Genomic DNA, 23,846 nt, shown 5'->3' with positions numbered 1-23,846 from the left:
TTGTCCAGCTTCTGACTGCTAACTGACCCGAGTCCCCCACAGAGGGATGTAGTTGTGTCTCTTTACCCTGTGAGCTCGTGCCAGAGTCAACGCACCAAGTCAGGTTTAAAGTAACTCGCATTTCCTGGGGCGCTGGGGTGGCTCAGTCGATTAACATCCAACTCAGTTTTGGCGCAGGTCATGATCTCACGGTTCGTGAGTTCAAGCCCTGCGTCAGGCTCCTTGCTGATGGTGCAGAGCCTGCTTGAGATTCTCTCTCTCCCCCCTCTCTCCCTGTCCCTACCCGGCCTGCTCTCTCTCTTTCTCTCTCTCAAAATAAATAAACTTGAAAACACTTTTTTTAGAAAGTAACTTGCATTTCTTCCTGCCCTTTGCCCCACAATCAGAAGATGGTTTTTGTAAAACAGGTTCACCTTCTAACATAGGCTGAGAGAGGCTGCGAAGGGTGGGGTAAAAGTGGGGTCTCCTTCTGACCTGCAAGCCCAGCCCCCTGCTTAGCAGGTTGATAGCCGCAGGCAAACAGTTGATCTTCCCCAGAGCTGGTGTCCTTACCTGGAGTAGAATCCTAGCCTCTGTGAGGTGGTAGTGGTCGGACATCACTTGAGATCGTGGAATCTCATCACTCAGCACGGGACCTGACATGTGGAACTTACTTAGCAAAGACGAGCCTTTATTATTATTTACACCTTCTCCTTTGCTCTCTATGGCCACTTCCCCGGGTAGAGGCAGGTATGCATGGTCCTATCCCATTTTACAGATAGCCGCACCAAATCTCCAAAAAAAATAATGTGCCTGGACAGTAGTGGAGTTGGGGCTTGAGCCCAGGTTCCCCTGACATGCACTATTTCAGCAGTGTGCCCCCCCAACAGTGACAGAGAGGGAGACACAGAATCCGAAGCAGGCTCCAGGCACTGAACTGTCAGCACAGAGTCCGACGTGGGGCTCGAACTCGTGAGATGTGAGATTGTGGCCCAAGCCAAAGTCGGACCTTAGCCAACCGAACCACCCAGGCGCCCCTTATCATGGGTATTCTTAAGTGAAAATAGCCTTTTTTTCCTTTCTTTCTTTTTTTTTTTTTTTTAAGCTGCAAAAGCATGAGCATAAAGAATACAGTGACCTAGGCTGCTGTCACGCGTGCCTTGATTCACATCAGGACACCAGCAGTTTCACCTCCATTTCTTTTGTGCTGTCAGTGCTAATGTCTAAATGGTGGGAAAGTCAGATAAAATTTGTTAGTGCTATTATGAAAGCACTGTTGACCTTGGGGACTTCCAAGGACCTGTGGACCAAGCCTTGGGGACTCCTGGCATAAGAAATCAAAGGCTTTGCTGTCATTCTGGCCCTTGCCCTAATTGGATGAACACTGCCTAAGTTACAAACAGAGATGTCCTCACTGGGAGAATGAGGAGGAGTTACCTTCCTTACCTGCCCTATTCTTTCTTCCCTTTTTTTGAGTGCTTGTTTATTTTGAGAGTGCATGCAAACCGGGGAGGGGGATTGGGGGGGGAGAGTCCCAGCAGGCTCCACACTGTCAGCACACAGCCTGATGCAGGCTTGATCTTACAAACCATGAGATCATGACCTGAGCTGAGATCAAGAGTCAGACACTTAACCGACTGAGCCCGCCAGGCACCCACCTGTCCTGTTCTTGTACAAGGAGTGTCAGAGCACACAGGTGAGAAGCTGTAAGCTGCCAAGTCCTGAGGCCCACACAGTGGGCTACTACCGTATTAATAGACTGCATTAATATTAAAACCGCTGAGGCCTTAATAGCCACTGCAGGAGACTTTATTTATTTATATATATATTTTATTATAAAAAGAGCACTGCTATGCCTAGTGGGGAAAATTTAGAATCCAAAGAGAAAATTGCTGTTTCTCTTTTATATTTTGCTTTCCCAGAGATAACCATCACTGATACTTGGGGTTTATCTTTCTAGTCCTCTTTCCTGCAGCTTTCCCTCTCCCCAAGTCGATGAAATCATATATTCTAAGCAACTTCGTATTTCAGTACATTTCGCTTAGTGTTGGCATTAGAGCATTTGCACTCTCCCTCGTTGAGACAAATGGTAGATTCAGAAGCTTGAGAGGACGTGACTTCCCAGTGAGCCCATGATGGACTCGTCGTCCTGGGCAGTTCAGCCTTAGTTCCTGGAGTCTCCTCCCGCCCCAGTGCTGGGACAGCTGCCTGGCGGCAGCCCAGGACCCAGGGCAGGAGGAGGACCCGGACTCAGTGTCCGTGGAACTTACCTATGTACATACATGAAGGTCTTTTTTCTTTTGCTTTCTGTGTGCTTTTTTTTTTCCTTTGGATTTTTAAAATTTTTTTAAGACAGCATGAGCAAGAGAGGGGCAGAGAGGGAAGGAGACACAGAATCCGAAGCAGGCTCCAGGCTCTGAGCTGTCAGCACAGAGCCCGACTCGGGGCTCGAATTCACGAACTGTGAGATCATGACCCAAGCCGAAGCCCGACACTCAAACCAACTGAGCCACCCTGTCTTTTGACACCTTAAAATGGAAACAAGTTCCATAGAAGGGTGACATTCATCAAGATAGCGTTGCTATTTGTATATTTTTCTGATTAAAGTCCCCGTCATCCAAAGTCACTGAGAAGGAGGACAGATCAGTGGTTACGGGGGGGTTGGAGAAGGGGTCAAGGACACGACCGTAAAGGGGCAGCCTGAGGGAGTCCCTTTGTGCTGATGCAGCAGTTCTCTGAGTGTGACTGTGCTGACCTGTACGTGTGGTAAAATGCCACAGAGCCACACCCAGACATACCAGAAAGTGAGTGGATGCAGAACCCCAGATATCAAAGATAAACCCAGGTGTCAATAACGGTCATCTCTGGGAAAGAATATAAAAGAGGAACTGCAGTTTTCTCTTTGGATTCTGAATTCTCCCCCACGAAGCATCTGTAGCCTGGTTAAGCATCTCACGCCAGCATTGCCTCCCAGGCTTTGATAATGTCCTGTGTGAGCTGTTAACTTTGTAAGGCCTAAGATGTTACCCTTGGGGGAAGCTCATTGAGGGTACGGGGTGGGGTGGGCGGGCCCTCTCAACTGTTTGTGCAACTTCTGTGACTCTGTAATTTTTCCAGAATGGGAAGTTAAAGTATAAATCATTAAATTCTAGCCGGAGAAACAAAGTGGGGGAAAGCCTTGAATGATACAGCTACTGTTCTATGAAAATTTCACTGTGAAATCAATGTGCAGAGCACAACTCAAACTGTCTTCTCTGCCAGGCCCTCAGATCTGGACTCCCACTTTTTTGCACTTTTTTTTATACAGGTTTTCTAAACTGGTCTTTCTCTCTGTTTTTAGTTGCTCCTTCTGGTCAGAGTCCTTTTGTGGTCAGAGTTCCCAAAACATGAAGTGAGCAGCTCTTTCCCCTCAGCAGGGAGTCTGTCTTGCGTGAATATGGCTAGGGAATGCTGCCTCTTAGTGGTGAGAAGCCAGAGCGGATGGGACAGGATGTACTTTGTTGATGTTTGTTTATGCAAAGTACCTGTCATATCATCTGGTCCATAAGCATATGCTTAGCAGAGACTAGCTTTTAAAAAAATATATTAGAAATACTCTTTAGTTGATCAGTCTCTCAGAATTCATCCTTCCTCTGGTTTAAGATGCCTTCGTAACCAAAGCCAGCTCCAGACATAACAAATTACTTGTTGTTTCTGGATTATAAACTATTTCTTGCTTCCATGCCTTTATACCTTCTGTTCCTTCTCCTTTTAATAGTCGTTAATGCAGATAAAGTAGATAAAGGCTTTCTTTACAATGCAGCTTCCTTGTTTTAAAAAAAAAAGGAAAAGAAAGCAGGATGATCTTTTAGAGTTTTAGCCTCTAAGTATATTTTGGTTTTCATTTGATTAAATATACAGAACCAAAATTATGTTCAGTTTTTTTTTTTTCTTTCTTTCTTTCTTTTTTTTAAAGTCATTGGAAAGGAAGCAGTAAAATCACTGCTTGTAAACAGTGCTAGGTCCGCCATTCCTGGATTTCCAAGCAAAGAAGTTAAGGAGTCACTGGGCTGCCTGGGTGGCTCCGTCGGTTAAGCATCTGACTTCAGTCCAGGTCATGAACTCGCAGTTTGTGGGTTCGAGCCCTGCATTAGTTTCTGTGCTAACAGCTCAGAGCCTGGAGCCTGCTTCAGATTCTGTGTCTCCCTCTCTCTCTGACCCTCCCCTGCTCACATTCTGTCTCTCTCTCAAAAATCAATAACTAATAAAGATTTAAAAAAAAGAAGAAATCAACAGTTAACTGCATCCATTTATTTAATCACCAAACCACAAAATGGGACCAGAAAGGAGTAGTTGGCTGGACTGAAATAGACCCTCAGTGGGTAAGGAAAACTATTTGAACCATACCCAACACCCCCAGGGCAGCAGCAGTATTAGAAAATATATGTAAAACCTCTTTTTTTTTTAATGTTTATTTATCTTTAAGAGAGACAGAGCATGAGCAGGGGAGGAACAAAGAGAGAGAGAGCAGGAGACACAGAATCCGAAGCAGGCTGTAGTGTCTGAGCCGTCAGCACCAGGCCCGACATGGGGCTGGAACTCACGAACCATGAGATCATGATCTGGACCGAAGTTGGATGTTTAACTGACTGAGCCACCGAGGCGCCCCAGTGTAAAACCTCTTTTGAAAGGCCGTGCCCAGAAGGATTCTGGTCCAGCCAGCACTGTCCATGCCTTCTCTTCCCTGAGCCTTTGGACAGTTTTGTAACTTGTGAAAGAGCCTCCGTCTCCTTTAACAGTTCGAGGGCAGTTATTGCTTCAGAGCTGTTGAAGCACAAGAGAGATTTCTCCAGCTGCATGGTGTTTCCGGTGTGCAATCTGACTACAGCGTGTGTGGTCGAGTTAGGGATTCGTTTAGTGTTCCATTTTTCGTTGCTTCCCCCTCAACTGAGAATAGCAAGGAAGCATACAGGTTGGATCTAGATTTATAGCTGACCAATTATTTCTCAAGTTCTTCTTTGAACTACCGAAAATACAGCTTCACCACCTTCTTTACAGAAGACTAATCCATAATTGGAAGGTTTTAGCATTTGATCTGCCGGACACCCCCCCCCCCCATGTCCTGACATGATTCACTGGCTGTTACCTTGTGTGTCCTTTCATGAAATGAGAGCTGTCCATGTGAGAAGGTTTCCTTTTTCTCCTCCATTGTAAAAGTCGTACATGTTTACCATAAAAATGTGAGAAATAGGGGACAAAATAAAATAAAGATCATTATGTAATTCTAACTTCTGTTAATACTAACAATAGTCTATGCCCTTTGAAACAATGTTATAGATTTATACACAGAGAAACTGATAAAATTCAGAACTTTACAGATTCCAGAGTGGTGGTAGGGTGCATACACCATATATTAGGTAACATTCTCTCCCGCCAGCACCCCCTGACTTTTCAGGCAGGTCCTCATAATTAAACACAGTCGATCTGTTTTATGCAGTGGAACTTGTGCATGTTTGCATGAAGTAAGATAATCTGAAGGGTCCCACCTCAGTTCAGGTCAGGTCACGTGAATTTGTGTTAGATCAGGTTTTGTTGCCAAATGAGTTAAAAAAGATTTTTTTTAAATAACTTTTTTTAATAGTTTATTGTCAAATTGGTTTCCATATAACACCCAGTGCTTCTCCCCACAAGTGCCCCCCACCATGACCATCACCCCCTTCCCTCTATCCCCCTCCCCCTTCAGTACATGGTTCGTTTTCAGTATTCAGTAGTCTCCCTTGATCTGTGTCCCTCACTCTCCCCCGCTCTCTTTCCCCTTCCTCTCTCCATGGTCCCCTGCCAGGTCTCTCCTGTTAGACCTATGAATGCAAACATATGGTATCTATCCTTCTCTGCCTGACTTATTTTGCTTAGCATGACACCCTCGAGTTCCATCCACTTTGCTACAAATGGCCAGATTTCATTCTTCTTATTAAACATACTCCTTGCACACTTTGTTTGAAGGCTGTTAGCTGTTTAGGACTACACAGATAAAATTGGAAAATCACTTTAACAGGCTACATAGCATTTCATTGTATAAACCATAATTGATTCCCTGTATAGAATTGGAATTTTACATTCATCTGTGCAGGTGTACCTTGTCTTAAGTACATCCAGTATACAGAAGTCTTTGGGTATCCCCAGGCCAAATTTTAAAATGATACATTTTTCTTTTGGCTTTTTTTTTCTTTTAAGGATTAACATTAAAAACAATGTAAATAGGATGTTCAAATAATGCATTTTTAATATTTATTTGTTTGAGAGAGAATGTGTGGATGAGAGAGTAAGGGGAGAGAGAGAGAGAGAGAGAGAGAGAGAATCCCAAGCAGGCTCCATGTTCAGCACAGAGCCTGACACAGGGCTCGATCTTCCAACCCCAGTATCACCACCTGAGCCAAAACTCAGGAGTTGTTGTTTAAGTGACTGAGCCACTCATGCACCCCTCAAATAATGCATTTTAAATAGGATTGAATTTTCATCTTGTGAATTTCAGATGCGGTGAATAACACTTTTCAAAATTTTTTAAATTTGTGTGTTTGTGGCTGTCAGGTGTTAATCCTTGAAACAGACCCACAAAACAGCATCTCGATGCTAGCAGAAGCTACATTTTAGAGCTGTGGGTCTCAGAGAGGAAGGAGGGACAAGGAAGCAGGGTGCAGGAAGGAGAAAGAAACCAGTAACTTGTCGGAGGAGAAAGTTTCATCAGCATTGAGAGAGGACTGGGCGTGGAGGGAAAGCTTGCTTATCCTCTCTCTCAAAGATAGAGCTGGTCTCACCCTCAGAGTCTTCAGGCAGGTAAAGTTTTCATTATTCTTACGGTTGAATTTTATCTATATAAATAATGTAACAGTAGCATGTAAAATGAGTTGACTGTATCCCAGGCACCGATTTAAGCACTTGACATGTTGTACGAGCCAGAAGGGGCTAGAATGTGTGGCAGTAATAAATTGACCCCCAGATCTCCATGGCTTCACAGAGGAGGGGCTGCTTCCCGATCACATCCCATGTCTGCCGAGGGGGTCTGCTCCACGTGCTGACAGTCGTTCAGAGACCAGGACCCCATCACCACGGCGGGCGGGGGGGCCAGGAGGGAGAGGAGCACCACGGGAAGGCTCGTGACTGCTTCCTAGTTCCCCTTGCCTCAAACCGTGTTCTTGGCCCCACTGGCAGGGGACAAGAAACAGAAGGAAGCAAGTAGAATATTTGGAATTACTGTTTCTACCTCATTACTCATGGCATCAGCCTTACCCCAGTAGTAGCCATATTATCCTTATTGAATGATTGGGGAAACTGAGGCACGGAGTGCTGGGATTGATATGATTCCAACCCGGATGATCTCCTCCAGACCCCGTACTTTTGAGAACAGCCCTGGACTGCCTCTCAAGGTGCCTCATCCTTTTATGGACATAAAGTGTACTTTTATTTAAGTGAAAAGTATGGATTTAAAGGACAGCAGGTCTGACAGTGGCAGAGATAGTGCAGGGCTAAGGAGCACGCTGTTGTGAGGCAACTGACCACCTTCTGTCTGCACGATCTTGGTCCCAGAAGCCTCCAGAGCTCCTTTTCCAAGCCCAAACCTGGAGCCCATTGTGAAAAGCAAACGCAGGTGTTTTCCTTTGTTCAGAGAATTCAGCCAAACTCCACCTCACACTCACCCCTTTGACCCCTTCCACTCTTCCTTCATTTGCCATCCTCCGTGCCAGGCCGGACCTCTTACCTGGCTTCTGCCATTCTACCACCTGCCTCAGATGCAGTGTTTTCTACTGACCAGGGTTTCGGTCCCTCTGCGAGATGTTGTCCCTGAGTCTCTCCTCACCTCTACTCCTGTAGCCTTCCGATGAGGCACACCCCTCCACACCCAGACTCTGGGCAGATCCTGCAGCCCAGCCAGGGCCCCGTCCTCTGGGCCGACGTCAGCCAGCACTGGGGAGCACGGACTTGTGAGGGGAGCGTGGCTGGGTTTCAGGCCCCACTTGTACAGGTCAGGTGGATGCTTTGAGCTCTCTACACACATGTGACCCTGGGGTGTCCCAGACCCTTTATCTGGGAACATGAGTGTCCAGATCTGAGATGCCTTTTCTATAGGTTTCCCCTGAAACACTAATCAATGCAGCCCTCTTTTTTTATTTGAGTTTATTTGCTTATTTATTTAGAGGAGAGAGAGAGAGAGAGTGTGTGTGTGTGTGTGAGAGAGAGAGAGAGAGAGAGAGCGCGCACGGGGAAGGGGCAGAGAGAGAGAGAGAGAGAGAGAGAGAGAGAGAGAATCCCAAGCACTCTCAGTGCAGAGCTTCACGTGGGCCTCCATCTCACAATCTAACTAGGAGATCATGACCAGAGCTGAAATCAAGAGTCAGGCCTTAACCCTCTGAGTCACCCAGGCAACGCCCATGGCGCTGTCTTTGACAAGAATTCTGGATTGAAAAGCACTGCATATCGCCCTTAGGGATTTACAGTGCACATTTGTAAATTAAGGACCTGGAGATAATCCTGTTATTAAAGAGACCTGACCAGATCAGTGTTTTGTAAAACTTACTTGGTCACAAACTTTCTTGTAGAAAAAACTTTAACTTCCCTTGGAACCATTGACTGAGGTGTTTTCGGGGTTAGGTGATCCATTTCAGGCGTTGTCTGTTTTAGTTTTATTCCACTTTATATCTGTTCTTCTAGAATTTCTTATTTACATTTTAGTTACGGAATTTCTGATTATTTAAGCTGGTGGCTTCTTTGTACTTCGCTTCTCTTAGATTATACTTTTTGGTGCCTTTTGGTGCCTTTAGGTTTAAACACGAAGAAACCGCCTGGTGATACATCCTTGAGCCAGTGGCTTCCATCTCCCACTAATATGAACGGGCCCTTCTATTGACCAGTTGCCCAGCTCTGTCCAGCAGTTGAAAGTTCAGAGCGCTGGCGGAAGGGCATGACTTTGAAGTCAGATGAAACAGAGTTCATGTTACTGTTCCCCCGTTTCTCAAGCTGGGTCCCTAGAAGCAGAATCATTTATTCACTCACTCATTTATTCACCCAGAAAGCAAGGGCATTAAGAAAGACTTCCCGGGAGAGAGACCCTTGAACCAGGCCGTCAATAATCAGTAGGTATTTATAAAACTATCCTCTTAGGCTTGCAGATGCATGTTTCCTTAAATAGAAGCATTAAACAGCATTAAGCTTTGATTGATACATTTGATCTTTAGAGAGTGAGGTGGAAGTCTGTACTTCAGGTGTTTGTCTCTTTGGTTTTCAAGACTTTCTAAATGGCAGTCTTGACTTAGCTACCATTTACTAAATGTCTGCTCTGTTCCGGGCTCTGTGCTGAGCTTGGCGATACCTCCATTCAAGAGACTGCTTGTACAGACTCCGTTAATAGTTTACACTAACGCGCTACCTCATTTTATAAGGAAGGCTGCACATGGGGATGGGACCACATTTTTTAGATTTCCTGCTTTTTGCTGCCTGCAAATAGAGAAAACTTTTGGCGGGGAGGGGTGCTCCCAGTATCATTTGGCATCACAGGCATAATATCCAAGATTTCTTTATCGGCAAGGGTGACCTGGAACTCTATCAACTGGTGGTGAATATTACAGCCACGGTTGAGGTAAATTACTTGAATTCTGACATTTTCAGTGAAGACGGAATAAAGTGAGTCTTAAAGCACAAGACTGGCCCAAGCAGACAGAGGAGAGCAGTCCAGGCAAAGGGGCAGTGCTGCTCTGCTTTCCTACCAGCTAAATGAACAGTGTCCCCAACAAGGAATTCCTGCGTCCTCCTGGTGCAGTGCGTGGTGGGCCCCAAGTGCTTGCATGCATTTATTTTATTAAAGTTTCTAATTTGTTAGGAAGGTGCTTCCTAAGCAAAAGCGTGTTGTTGTCAAACATACAGTGTGTGATAAAGATGTTCAGTGAAGGCAAGGAAAATGTAATTTGATGTCACCTACTGTACGCTTTTGTTCTAGTTTAAACGTAGCAAATTGTAGATGACACGTATGGAAATGAAATTAAGGGTCTGCGAGTCGATCGTGAACCAGCCGATGAATCACTTCAAGCACGGTAGAGAAATCCTTAGGGTCGAGATGTCTCTTTTTAAACCAAGACCTAACTGCTTAGGCCTGCCTTCCTTTCGCTTCCCCATTTATCTTGGGCTTACAAGTCGTAGCCACTTTTGTTACAATTATCCTCAAATGAAGTCGAATGCTGCGCATTGTACAAAGGAAAAGAGTGCTTTCATTTTCACCCTTGATGTAGGGGATGCTGTTAAATCTAACCCCTCATTTACTTAAATGGAATTAGACAAAACGTAATTGCGTTATTTTACATTAAGGAATTCTCCTATTCCCAGATATGCCTCTGCCTACCCATTTTTCTCTGTGAAACTTCCAGGAGAACCATCTTTTCTGCTTAAATTCAGTCTTGTCAGTTCCTGATGCGTGTAACGCCATGGTTTGGGTTGGCTCCCCTTTTCCTTGGGTCTTTCCCGGGCCTCCCAGAGCAGTCATTTCTGTGCTTTTCCTCCTGGTAATTATGCCTGAGACCCACCTCTGTTGTATTTTCATGGTAATTGTGCCTCGGTGAGTTCCATGCTTTCACTACAGGCGTTTCCTTCTCTAAAGAAACTTTGGTTTTCCTCCTCCTCTTGCTGTGGGCAGCCGTTAGTGTAAAGCAGTGGTGCTCAAACTCGAACCTTGTGCCCAACCCATCACGCCCAGGGAGCTGGCTTCAGCATGGGCCGTCGGACCCCACCTGCAGAGCGTCTGGTTAACTAGGATTGAGATTGGATTTCTCACACGTTCTGGGTGAGGCAAACACTGTTGTTCCCAGGACCACACCTGGGAGACCACTAGTCAGGAAGGTCACTCTGGACAGAGGTAGGAGGTACTGGATTCCCTAATGTTACAGAGAAGCTGTCATTTTTCCTGCCAAATTCACTCCCTAATTAATTAGTTTTACTTGTATACCTGCCATCTGGTTTCTATGTTGTATTAATAGGTCAAATGACAAGTTGAATGAGAAATAAGTTGCTGGTTGATTATATCGCCCTCTTGTGTTTCTGTGTCATATTTCTTTTTAATACAGTTCTGAATACAAAAATAATACCAGTTCATTGCTGACAACTTAGGAGATACAGGGGGGACAAGTCTGATAACCTTGCAATCCACTGTTTATGGGTTGAGATCTATCTGTATCTTCTAATCTCATTTCTGTTTATAAATCTTTTCTTGTATGTGTATTTATTGTCTCTATTTGTTAACCATGTTGGCTTCATACTATAGCGCTATTTTATAACCTGATTTCCCACTTGTTTATGTATTTTGAAAATGTTTTCCTGTTTCGGAAAGGAAAACGGTAGTCTCAGACGTTTGCTTACTGGAAGCATACAGCCTCTTAAAGCAGAGCTTCTGTGGTTGAGGTGGGGTCGAGCCTGGAGCCTCGTCCCTAGTCAGGGACTGTCCCCAGCACAGGGTCTGCCGAACCCGTCAGCAGTGCCCAGGACTGCATTGCCCACAGCTCCGTCATGCCTGTCATTTATTCGCACCAGGATTCATTTACCCAGTCTCCTGCCTTGAACATTTCCATTGTTGCCATTTTCTCACTGTTGAGAGCAGTAGTTGAAGGCATCATTTGAAATGTCTGCACGCGCAGTGATAATAGATCATTTAAATGTTGGCCCTCGTTACTGCATAAATTCAGTTTGCATATTTTTATTTCCCCTTCCTTCACTATTGTTTGGGTCCATTAGGAAATGGGAAGAAACTGCCGGGAGCTCAAGGCCTGGTGGTCCCATCCCTTCCTTGCTGTGGTCAGATTACGAAGCTCACTTTCTTGGGGCGCCTGGGTGGCTCAGTCAGTTAAGTGTCCGACTTCAGCTCAGGTCATGATCTCGAGTTTCGTGGGTTCAACCCCACATCGAGCTCTGTGCTGACAGCTCAGAGTCTGGAGCCTGCTTCTGATTCTCCCTCTCTCTCTCTCTCTCTGCCCCTTGCTGGCTCACTCTCTTGCTCTATCTCTGAAAAATAAACATTTTAAAAAAGATTTTAAAAAAAGATGTTTACTTTCGTGAGATAGTTCAGACTTCTTCAAAAGGTTCTACTGGAAGTTTTACGGTAGACATTATAGGCAGGATAAAAACCCAGGGGTTTGGTAGGAACTAGGAATTGGCCCTTCTAACTGGACAGCATCACTATAGGACTGTTTAGGGACTGTCTTTGTTGCTGTGTTGGGGGCGGTGACAGGGCTGCATCCTGCTTTGGAGGCAGCAGGAGCCTTTCCCCAGGCCCTTGTCACCCCGGTGGTCTGGGTTTCTCTCTGGTGTGTTTGGTCCCGTCTCAGTATCTCATTTTAGGCTCTAAGAGTACTATCCCCGCAAGGTATAGTAGAGACCTCGTAGACCTCTTGTTTATCATTGACAGAAACGAGAAGTGAAGAAGGTTCCGATCTAGAACACTCTCCTCCAGTTGTCAAAGCCTGGCAGCTGCTGGATGGAAGGTACCTTTGCTCTTTCACCCCCCACCACATGCTGGGAGCAGTCCTAATCTCCCATTTCTCTCCTAAATCCGCCCCACCTCCCTCTCTTCTAATCTGGAAATGCAGAGTGCCCCAGGAAGACCAAAACTCATTCACATTCTGTAATACTTCCGAGTCTCAGAACAGCTTTCCTGGTGTGGAGAGGAGGAATTCCTTTGTTCAGCCATTTACTCTGTCAACACGCGTTTCATTTAACGTATCTACACTCTGCTAGGGGTTGGATGTAACACAGTGATGGGTGAAACTCTAGACCCTAGAGAAACAGTCAAGTGCTTGTAAAATTCATTGTTCTCTGAAAGGGAGCCTGTGGTGCCTAGTTTAGACTTGGGAGATCAAGGAGGAGAGACCTCTGTGGAAATGTGCGCAGGGCCTCACCAAGGGGAGGCATGGAGAATAGGAAGCTGTTTGGCAGTAGCCAGCGGAAGAGAGGTCCAGGCTAATGGTAAAGCATTTGTATGGGTGAGAGAGCTTGATGGATCAAGAACCAGAAGAAGAGCTGGCATGGGTGATGGGCGGTGGGCAAGGGTAGAGGCCCTTCAGGCAGGTTGCCAGGGCCAGACTTAAATTGTGAGGTCGGATTTGAATGCAGGTCCAGGGGACCCCATGGATGGGTTTTGAGCAGGAGCTGATAGTCATTTTAAAAGATCGCCGGAACAGCAGGACTCAGGAAGTGAGAATGACCTTTGGAGTCAGGAAAAACCTTAATTAAAACTCCAACCATCTGCATTCTCACTGTTTAACCCTAGGTGAGTTCCTTGACTGCTCTGAGCCTGTTTCCTCAATGGGGTGAGACTAAGGTCCATCTTACTGCATTGTTGTGAGCCGTAGCATTAGAGGACATCGTTAAACACAGTACCATCTGTCATTTTAATAAATGTAACCCTGGCGGCTTTGCCGGGACTGGAGCATGGCGGGGCCTGGGATGTGTTACCCTACAGTTGGTAGAGACTCCCCTGCCAGATGCGGCAGGGAGGAAACCAGGGCCACTGGAGGAATGGTGTGCAATATGAAGGACATTTGGGAGGCCTCCCAGCCTCCGCCCCAGCCTCAGAAGACCTGTTCCCGTATCCCAAATGCCATCATTGCATTTTTTGCACCACTGCAGCTGAGCTTTTCAAGTGTGAGAAAGTCAGCCTAGTTGCATTTCATTAAGAGTCCTTGCTGTGCAGCAGTTTGCATGCACAGCCCCCAGGGTCTACACTGAATCACCCTTGGCACCATATGGAGGCAGCCTTACCAGTGCCACTGTGAGGAAGGAGACCAGATCAGGCTGAATGACTGAATCTCTAAATCCCTGAAAGGTTGAATGACTTATCCAGGCACACACCTCGCTAAGTTGATCATGTGAGGACTGGGTGCTCTAGCAGCTGTGAAGTGTAAACTGTTACAAATGCGTGAGCAGTGTTCGTGAGCAGTGGGTAGGGCGGGAACATTAAGTGTCATCTGTGTTGGAATTGTGAGTGCCCTCAAAGCAGTATTCTTTGTTTCCCCTTAATGCATGTGCAACCAAATACAATAAAGCTCAGTTTAGTAGGTCGGTAATAGCTGATAATAATTGTTAATTCATGTATGTAGTATATTAGAGTCTTCAAAACGTTCTGATCATCGGGGATGCCTGGGTTGCTCAATCAGTTGGGTGGCTGACTCTTGATTTTGGTTCAGGTCATGATCTCACAGCCCTGGGATTGCTCGATCTCTCTCTCCCTCCCTCCCTCCCTCCCTCCCTCCCCCCTTCTCTCCCTCTCCCTTCATCCCTCCCTCTCTCTCTTTCTCCTCCCCACTCTCTCTCATACACACAATCAACAAACAAACGTAAAAAATTTCTGATAATCTGCAAGAATATAATGCTGTAAATGGTTCACTGACTTTGGAGTTGGCCCTGGCTTGTGGTTTGACCCCTCCACTTAGCTGAGTGTGTTTGAACGCGTCAGCAACACCTTGAGGGGTCCCAGGAGCCACCACTGGAGCGGTGGTGTAAAGGCAGGCAGCCCGTGGCCTGCCACCAAGTGGGAGCTTTGTTGGTGTCCGTTCTGCCTGATCCTGTCACACCAGCCTTGGCTCGTGGAGGAAGTTGCCAGGATACCCACTGTAAAATCAGAAAACCGAGTCGGTAAGGTTAACGGTTTGCCCAAAGTCCTGCAGGCCAACAGTGATGAGTGGCCACATGCCTCTGGGCTTCTCAGCCCCTGCTGAGAACTCCTGCCAGTGTATCTTAACTCCCTGGGACTGCCGACGACAGGGCACCGCCGTGAACATGCGGGAGCGTGCCAGGAAGGAGTTAACACACTAGACGAAGCACCTAATTCATTCCAGGGAATCCAAGACTTAACTGCTGGGAGCTGGCTCATTATTTTAATTGGATTTTCCAATGTGTTGAGCAAGTCAGCAGATTTGCATTGGCCTTACTTCCTGTCTGTAGAGGGGAAGGAGAGGGAACCGGTGGGCCGTGGAGAAGGAATGTCAGGATTAATGCAGGATGACAGAGCGCACAAACTCTGGCCCCCTTCGTAGATGCAGTGCCGGGTGCATGTGGGGGCTGTGGGGGCAGGGCACGGCGTGCAGGGCCGTGCTGCGCTCCCAGAGCGACTCTGCTGAGTCACTGCCCCCCCAGTCCTGTGTCTGTGTGCCCGAAGAGTGACACAGCCCCCCGCGGGCCCACAGGCAAGCCAGAAACCACGGTGCGGCGTGGCGACCAGCAGCTGCTTGCTGGCTCCTGCTTTGGGACCTGGTCAGTTAGTGGACAGAGAAGAGGACATGCTTCCCCTTAATTAAGAAGCAGACCTTCTAGAGAGGCAAAGACAGGTGATAAATCATAAAGAAATAATGAGATCATTTCATTTTGTGGTAAAGCTCTAAAGGGGTTTAAAAAAACCAGAGCAGGTACATAGAGGAAGGCCGTCATGGAGTCCCCTCTAACGGGGGCTGTTCATCTAATGTCTGGTGGCGTCCGACCAGTTGTAGGAGTAAGTGGTTATTGTGACCAAAACCAGTACGAATTACAGTCTGTTTGCTTGAACAAATCACTTTCGCCTGATGAAAGAATAGACGTCAGCCTCCTCCCGTCTGTTCCAAATTTCTCGTTGGCTTGATGTATATACTTGTGGAGGAAATTTCCTCCTGGTGAGGAAGGAAACAGCCCCTTGTTTGGGAAGTAGATACATCTACCACACCCAAACATCACTCCTGAGATGCTTGCTCATGTGTCTGCTTAATAAAATGGAAACAGAGGCGCTCTTAAAAACCTACCCTTCACCGCCTGGTGTAAACAACGTACATTAATTCAACTTTATCATTAAAGGAAGGGAAATAGGTTGGAAGTTGAATAAATGGAAATGGAGTAATGAATAGGATTTTAGTAAAATTAATGGGCACTGATGATATAATAGATTTGAGAGGCTTTTAAAGAAGCCACTGAGGATGATGAAGGTGATACAGGAAGTCTGTCTGCTCGTTTTATTACTGGGTTACCTTGCCCTCCTCCTGGTTGCCCCAAGCTTCCGTGTCCATTTGCAAGCCTTGCTCAGGCCGCGAGGAGGATTCCTGAAAGAACCGGAAAATAAAAAAGCAAGAAAATCACAGAATCCTACAACCACGAAGTCACGTAATCCATCTCTATCACACAGCAGTACCTTCCAGTATCAGAGGAAATAGGTCTTCTCTTCATTGAGATCTGCAGCGAAGGAAATTATGGCCTCTCGCGAAGTATTTCTCAAAAGTTTCCTTTTCTTGAGAGTAGTCTTTTCTCTCTAACTTCTCTCTGCATCTTCATAATGACAGAGCATTTCTATTCGCGTTTTACCTAAAACCATGGCTCTGCACATTTTTACAGATTAACCGACTTTCTCCTGGGAAATAAGGTGGGGAAAGTTTTAAGTTTCAGATTTTTTTCCCTGGGGCTTTTTGCTAAGCTCTCCGCTGGGAAGATTCTAATTCATAAATACACGACGTTTGGCCTTCTTGGTTTCTTATCAGCCCCCAGGAGTACGTGTGTGGATAACCACAAAGAAGTTCTTAATTCTTGGGGTTTTCCATCTGCACGGCTACAGCCTCCCCGCCCCCTTGCTAACCCCGGCGACAGCACTGAAAGGTTACAGCGTGTCTGTTGTGTGGTCAGTGCATGGCTTCTGAGGGACTTTTCCTTCCGCACAACCCCCACCTTCAGTACTAACCACAGAGTTTCATAATTTTTTCATTCTTATTTTATAATGCAGCCTTCAGACCAAAGTGGCATAACATTAATGTATTATTTTTTCCTGCTTCATTTCACAAGCCTGATTCTAGGACTGAGTTAAAAATGGTTGAGAATCACTGTCATTTCATCATTTTAGAATATCTTAAAGTTTTAAGTTTTTAAGTATTCTCTACACCCAATCTGGGGCTAGAACTCACAACCTCAGGTCAAGAGTTACCTGCTCCACCAACTGAGCCAGCCCGGCGCCCCGTTCTCTTTACACCGAACTTTGTATGCTGTGAATACGGTTTTATACTTTGCTTTTATCACATAACAATTTATCTTGGAGCCGTTTCCAAAGTTAGAGAACTTTCTCAGTTTTATGGCTACTGTTCAGAACTTCGTAATCTAACTAGTCCCTTATTGACAAGTACTAAGCTTACCCTCGAAATAGTCCTGTAGAGAACCTTGTGCTCACATGAGTCTGGATTTCCTATATTCTACGCATAATTATTGAGCACCTACTCTGTGCCAGGCAGTGTTCTAGATTCTGGAAATACGGCAGTGAACATGCAGACCCTACTCTCAGAGAGCTTGTGTTCAAACTGAGGGTACAGCAAACAAAGAGGTGAGGGACGGTAAGTGTTTTGAAGAAAATTAAGGATGTCCACGAATCGAGGAGAGGTCGGCCCTGGCATGAGGAGTGGAGGGCTGGTCCACCCCTGCCTCGCTTCCCACCGTCCACACCGACTCCTGAGGAGAGCCGGCTGCCGGAGCTGACATTCCAGGAAGGAGCTGGCTGAGAACTAGTGCAGCTGTGTCTCTGTGGCAGAGACTGGGTCCTGTTCATCTCTCTTTTCCCATCTCATGCCCACAGCCTGTGCTTTCCAACGTTAGTATTCCCTGCACACCGTGCCACCCCATCCCAAGGAGTCTCTTAAAGGCGTTTTGGGGGGCACCTGGGCGGCTCAGTTAGTTAGGTGTCTGACTCATGATTTTGGCTCAGATCATGATGTCACAGTTTATGGGTTCAAGTCCTGCATCAGGCTCAGTGTTGACAGTGCAGAGCTTACTTGGGATTCTCTCCCTCCCTCTCTCTGCCCCTCCTTCCCCAATAGATAAACATTTAGAGAGAGAGAGAGAGAAAGGAAGGGAGGAAGTTTAAACTAATTATTCCCCCCATGAAGTTTTAATACCAAAGATGCAGCCTATGTCAAGTTTACATACTCTGGCCCTTTGGAAAGCCACAGCCCTTATAGTAGCTAAGATGTTTTTTGCTCCACTCCCTAGGAACCAATGCCCTTGACCTCACAGAACACAGACCCCAAATCTGTGGCTTCTTGTTGTTGGCACCTGCCAGCCAGACTGTTTCTCTGTGGGTGGGGGAAAGGTGGCAGCGAAATTACACAGACAGAACTGTCTTGTTATCTTGGTATTCAGAATCTCTTTGTCTTTGGAAGAAGAGAGCTTGGTTGTCCCTGCCCTCTGGTGGTGTGCCCTGGGCAGCTTCCCTGGTGTGGGAATTGAATGCCGGGGAGGGCAGAGGTGGGATGGCGAGCCGTGGGGAGCGCAGGATGAGGGCAGTAGGCAGGTGACAGCAGGTGTCCCTGTCTGTTCACATGGCCGCATTCTTTAAAAAAAAACTTTTTAATGTTTATTCATTTGGGGGGGAGGGGCAGAGGCAGAAAGAGAGGGAGACACTTAATGCGAAGCAGGCTCCAGGATCCGAGCTGTCAGCACAGAGCCCGACGCGGACTTGAATTCAGTTACCCAACTGAGCCACCCAGGCGCCTCACATTGCCTTGTTCTTATTTCGGTCCCCCTTGTCAGCAGGGGAGCGGTGACATGTCTGCAGGGGGTGCAAGGAGTTACTCGCACAGGGGTGCACGCACCGGCGCTGGGTCATTCCGAGCCTGGGCTCCCCGCGATTCGTGCACCTGCTGTGTGCGGGGAGGCCGGTCTCACGGGCGCACGGGGGCCGCAAGACGGTGCACGGAAGCCCGTGCACAGAGCCCCATGGGTGCAGGGTGCTCAGTCCATGGTAGCTGATTTTATTATTCCTCACGCACTTTCTTTTTTAACCGTCTCCCATGTCTGCTTTCCTTTCCAGCTCCAGGGTCTGAGCCACAATGTGATCTTCACCTTGGACTCCTTGTTGAAAGGAGACCTGAAGGGAGTCAAAGGAGTAAGTGTTCAGAAGTTTGATTTTCACTTTTTACTGGAAAGGATTGATTTTCCCCCCTCTTTTAAGATCATAGCGGCACTTGCATTTGAAAGGCACTCTGAACATTTTTAGCATAAAAGAAAGTACTTGGAAAATGACCATTGGAAAAGATGAGCCGCTTCACTCAGCCCTATCGACAGGAATAAGATGAGTCCCCTTCGGGAATGTTGGGCTGCGGGGAGTCTGTGCGGAGCCTCCGGCGACCCCACGGTCATCACGGGAAAGCGCGCCCTTCCTGTGGCTCGGGCTTCTCACGTGCGACACGCTGTGGAGTGCGCCGGAGCCTGTCAGCTCTCACGCTGCCCATGAAGAGAGCTGCCATCTGACTTCAGAATGTTTATTTGCCTTTGAGCAAAAGCGAATGCAATCTCAGTCTCGTTTTCTCTTTCCTAAGGATCTCAAGAAGCCGTTTGACAAAGCTTGGAAAGACTATGAGACAAAGTTGTAAGTTGTCTTTTTTGTTTTTTATAGTCATGAATTTCTTAAGAAAAAGTTCACTAGCAGGACAGACCTCTTACCTAATGTTTTCTGGACGAGAACTCGTTTAGTACCTCCTTGTAAGGGCCAGGGGCTTGGGTACGCTGACCTAACTGGAAGTGGCTAGACCTCCAGCCTCCTTGTCTGGAGGGGGGTGCGCTGTTAACTCCAAGGGTCTGTGAGCCCGTGGCTGCCAACTCGGACTCTCAAGTTGTCCATCTGACCATTGCAGCTTTTCTTTCATTACTGTTAGTGTGTAACTTTAGGCTGTTTACATTCCTGCATGGCGATTGGCGAGCTCCTCCTGCCTGCCAGGGCCTGTGCGCATGTTCTACCTGCATGACCTCCGCACAGTCACCTCACTGCCTGGTTCTGCGTCGGGGCAGTGCAGCCCAGAGAGACTGAAGGGGTCACAGGAGGTCCTAGAGCTGGGCACTGTCCTGCTGGCCTTCCCCTGGGTCCGTGTGGCCCCTGAGCCAGAGCAGCCGGTCACAGGCACCGGGGGCCTGCCTGGGGGGGGGTGATTGCCGGGACTGTGGAGACAGCGCACACGAGAGGTGTGGTATGGGCCTGGCTCAGCTTCCTGCTGTGTGAGTCCCGCCACCGTCCCTCATTTTTATTCCTCCGAGACATTCGCTTTACCAGGAGGTGTGGTGGGAGGAGAAATACATTTAAAAGCACTTAATAAAAAAGGTTGGCTGTAAACTCAGATAGCTGTCACCGTGGAATCATGAAAGCATTTTTGGAGACAGCAACAACAGCAGAATGAAAACACCAACAAAAGAAAAACAAATTCAGGGTTGAATTTGTTTCTTGCCGAACCACTTCTACAAATGTTTATGTAATAAATGCTTTGTTGGAGGCCTGCCACCTTAGGAATACTTTTACGCATTGATGGCTGTAAATGCAGCTGAGAACAGAAGGGCTCTTAAAACGGTCCGTGATGTGAGGGAATAGTGGAGGCCATCCCGTCTTTCTGTGAGAAAGGGGACCATGAATGCTCACTCTTGTGAGCTCAGGGCTGCCCTGCCCAGAGGCAGCTTCAAGCCCTGGGCTTGGAATAGAGCTAAATACACACAGAAGGGGCTGGAGTCCACAGAAGGGAGAAAAAAAAGCCTTTGCTCTAGACTTGTGGAACAGATCTCTTTTGTAGGACGTGGAAATAAAACGAGATACAGTATGTGCTTTGTCAACTAAAACACTACCGATATTGGGTGGCGGGACTGTATTTTTGGTATCTTATAAAAATACAGTTGGTAGAAGGCCTTGAAGTGCCGGGTGGTCAGTATTATGGAGGTCCCGGGACAAGAACCGTTCTAGAATGCTCTGGGTACCCTTCCTGGCCCCTGGCTCAGCTGTAGTCACACTTGTCTGGCTGCTCGTGAGTCTGCGCTGTGCTCTGGCGTCTGACCCCCCGGAGCGCAGGGACCATATCGTCCTTGTGTTTGGTGTTGATCTCCCAGTGCCCTGCAGATCCGTGGGCCCACAGCTCACACACAGGGAATAGTTGCTACAGGAATGAGAGAATTATCCAGATGTGGAAATGTGTGCCCAGGACTCATCATTTAAGTGGGTCCTGATTTTAAGATTTCACCAGAGGTTTTCCTCTTACTTTTCTTTTCTAATAAATCTCTGTCAGCAAATGATTTCCCTAAGACGGCCTTCTTCCTCACTATGTATACTGGTACAGGAAGAAAAAAAACCCCAAATAGTTGATTATTTGATGTGATGGGGCTTATTTGATTATGAACTACAGAAAACAAAACAACATCCAAAAGAAAGTTACTTTATTGGGTTTGATAACCAGGGGGGTGGGCTGTGGTCTTCCCTTTAGAGCCCGGGAGGCAGTGAGGCATAATAAATAGTAAGACCACAGACTGACGTCAGAGACCGCGGGAGAATCTCAGTGGTTCCACTTACCAGCTTTGTGACTTTAAGCCAAGAGTCTTAACTTCAGTAATCGTCACCTGTGAAATAATAGAAGCTGAACCCACTTCTCAAGGCTTCTGGAAAGACAGGATAACATAATACGTTGAATTAATTGCCACTGTCGTCAGACATACAGTTGGCACTTGATTAGTAGTTTCTAACAAGTTTTTTAAATGATCAAATAATACGTGGTCAAAACAATACCTGTACCTAAAAGAAAGCCTTACGTAGTACTTGCATCAGTAAAGAGTCTGAGTAGAATAGAAACCCCAATGACAAGACTGTCAGAGTAGAGCATCCATGGCGGACCAGGGACCGTTCCCAGCACTTCTCACACGCTGTACGAATATCCGTGCCGCACGTGACGATGGAGGATTCTCTTCCTAACAAGGAAGGGGAGAAAGGGGTCCTATGTGGGCAACCGACGTGCCTCCCGTGGAAAGACGCGGCGGTCCTCACTCCGCCCCTCCTGCCCTCCACGTCCCCCTCTGTTTCCCCGGCTGGTTTGTCTCTCTTCCTCCGTGTCCTCTTGCTATTCCCTCCTGAGTCCCTAAGCAAGGGCTTCGCTCCCTTGCATGACCACCCCGTCCCTGTTCGTCTGTGTGTGTGGAACTTCCGCGACTGTAAATGTTCAGTGCCCGTCCCCCGGTGTCTTAATGCACTTTCCATTCTCATCGAACCCTTCTCTGCTTTTCCTTAGTGAAATAATTACCTCGTTTCTTCATTTGCCTCCTTCTGTTTGAAACTTATGTGATCTTTTGTTATCTGTCCGAACTGTTGTCTGACACCTACGAATAATGTTTCTGGTTCAAACAAAATCATCATGTTACACTGTGTATGTTGTAACAACGCTTACATGTTACGCTGTGTATGTTGTAACAATGCTTACAGATCCGTTATTGCTAGGCTCTCCATCAGCCCCATCGGTTCTGTCCCAGAGACGCCGTTCGGAACCCTTCAGCTCAGCGGCACAGCTGCTGTCCCAGGCTGCCCCTTCATGGGAGCCCCCTCCCCCGTCCTCCTCCCTGGCGTGGCCCCACGTTTGGCCGGCATGCCACTTCCACTCATTTCCAGGGGACAGCTCTCAAGGAGGGAAAATGTTCAGATTCTGCCATGTCCGGAAGTATCTTCATCCTGCCTCACACAGATGAGAGTTTGGCTGAATCTAAAGTTCTCTCTTCTTATAAACGTATTTGCTTCCATTTCTTTATGTGTGACATGTGGGGTTTGGGGAATTCTTTTATTTTCAGTGAGAAAATGTGGAGGTCTTTTTGTTTCTTTAAATGTTCTACGAAGTTTCTTCACGTGCTGTGGTGCGTCCGTTGACCTTCTCTTTGCAATTTTTAGCTCTTCAGTTCCCAAAACGTCCCTTGTCGTTCCTCCCATCTGTTTTCTTTCTATTTATTCTCCTAAAAGGCCTCAGCATGTAATGTTGGATTCCCTAGGTGGTTCTTATAATTCTTCTCTCTTATCTCTTCTATTTGTCTACGTTATGTTTTAGATTATTTTCAACCTTTTATTCTCACTGTTTCAGTTGGCTTTTTTAAAAAAAATATTAACCTTTGTTCATTTTTTGGAGAGAGACTTGAGAGACAGAGACAGCATGAATAGGGGAGGGACTGGGGGGAGGGGGGCACAGAATCCAAAGCTCCAGGCTCTGAGCTGTCCGCACAGAGCCCAACACAGGGCTAGAACTCATAGACCATGAGATCATGAGCTGAGCTGAAGTCGGACGCCACCCAGACGCCCCTCAGTCAACGTTTTTTTTAATGCTTTACTTATTTTTGAAAGAGTGAGAGCAGGTGAGGGGCAGAAAGAAGGGGGGACAAGAGGATCCGAAGTAGGCTCTGCACTGACAGCAGATCCGGGGCTCGAACTCACAAACCGTGAGATCATGACCTGAGCTGAAGTCACACACTTAACCGACTGAGCTACCCAGGCACCCCTCAGTCAACTTTTTTATTTTGACCATCTTATTTTAATTTTCCAAGGCCCTTTTTTGCTGTTCATTGGGAGTTTTTGATGGCCTTTTCATAATCTCTTCTTCTTGTTTCATAGATGCAGTATTTTACCTTTCTGAAGATTTGATTATATTTTTAAAAATACTTTCTTACTGCCTCTGGTTCCCTCCCCACCGCCCACCCACCCCCTGACTTGTTATTTTCATCGCCTGCTTTCATTTTGGAGCCTTTCCTCAGTTACCTCCTGATCCTTCACCACCCATTCATATTTCAGAGCAAAGCGTCCAAAAGTTGATAGAAGGCTCCTAGACGTCAGCAGGGCTTGTCAGGAAGGCAGTGAGCTGCCTTTGTAGGTTTTAGGTTGTAGGATGTCAAGACAGCTTTTCTTCAGGAGAATTCTAAATGTCCATGTCCACTGGTATGTCTTCTGGCACCACTCAGCTCCCTCAGCCCCGGGCCTAGTGACGGTGTGTGACAGGAGTCTGGAAGCCACGACGGCCAGGGAGGCAGGGAGCCCTCATGTTTGGGGGTATGCCCTCTAACTTTCTCTCTCTGTAGATCTGCTCTTCCAA

At 46.9% G+C, this 23,846-nt stretch overlaps 1 protein-coding gene across 4 annotated transcripts in view; it reads left to right on the top strand.

Moving 5' to 3' along the window:
- The window catches only part of ASAP1 (ArfGAP with SH3 domain, ankyrin repeat and PH domain 1), a 310,121-nt gene that overhangs the window by 200,239 nt on the left and 86,036 nt on the right, over positions 1-23,846 (top strand). For all 4 annotated transcript variants that reach the window (XM_029923855.1, XM_029923857.1, XM_029923859.1 and 1 more), the window contains exons 6-7: positions 18,794-18,868; positions 19,302-19,351. In XM_029923855.1, the coding sequence (XP_029779715.1) occupies positions 18,794-18,868; positions 19,302-19,351 (125 nt within the window). The remainder of the gene's footprint in view (positions 1-18,793; positions 18,869-19,301; positions 19,352-23,846) is intronic.

This window comes from Suricata suricatta, chromosome 15, assembly GCF_006229205.1.
Source record: "Suricata suricatta isolate VVHF042 chromosome 15, meerkat_22Aug2017_6uvM2_HiC, whole genome shotgun sequence".
NCBI lineage: Eukaryota > Metazoa > Chordata > Mammalia > Carnivora > Herpestidae > Suricata > Suricata suricatta.
Note: the sequence above shows the minus strand (reverse complement) of the source record. Positions and strands in the feature narration are given on the sequence as shown.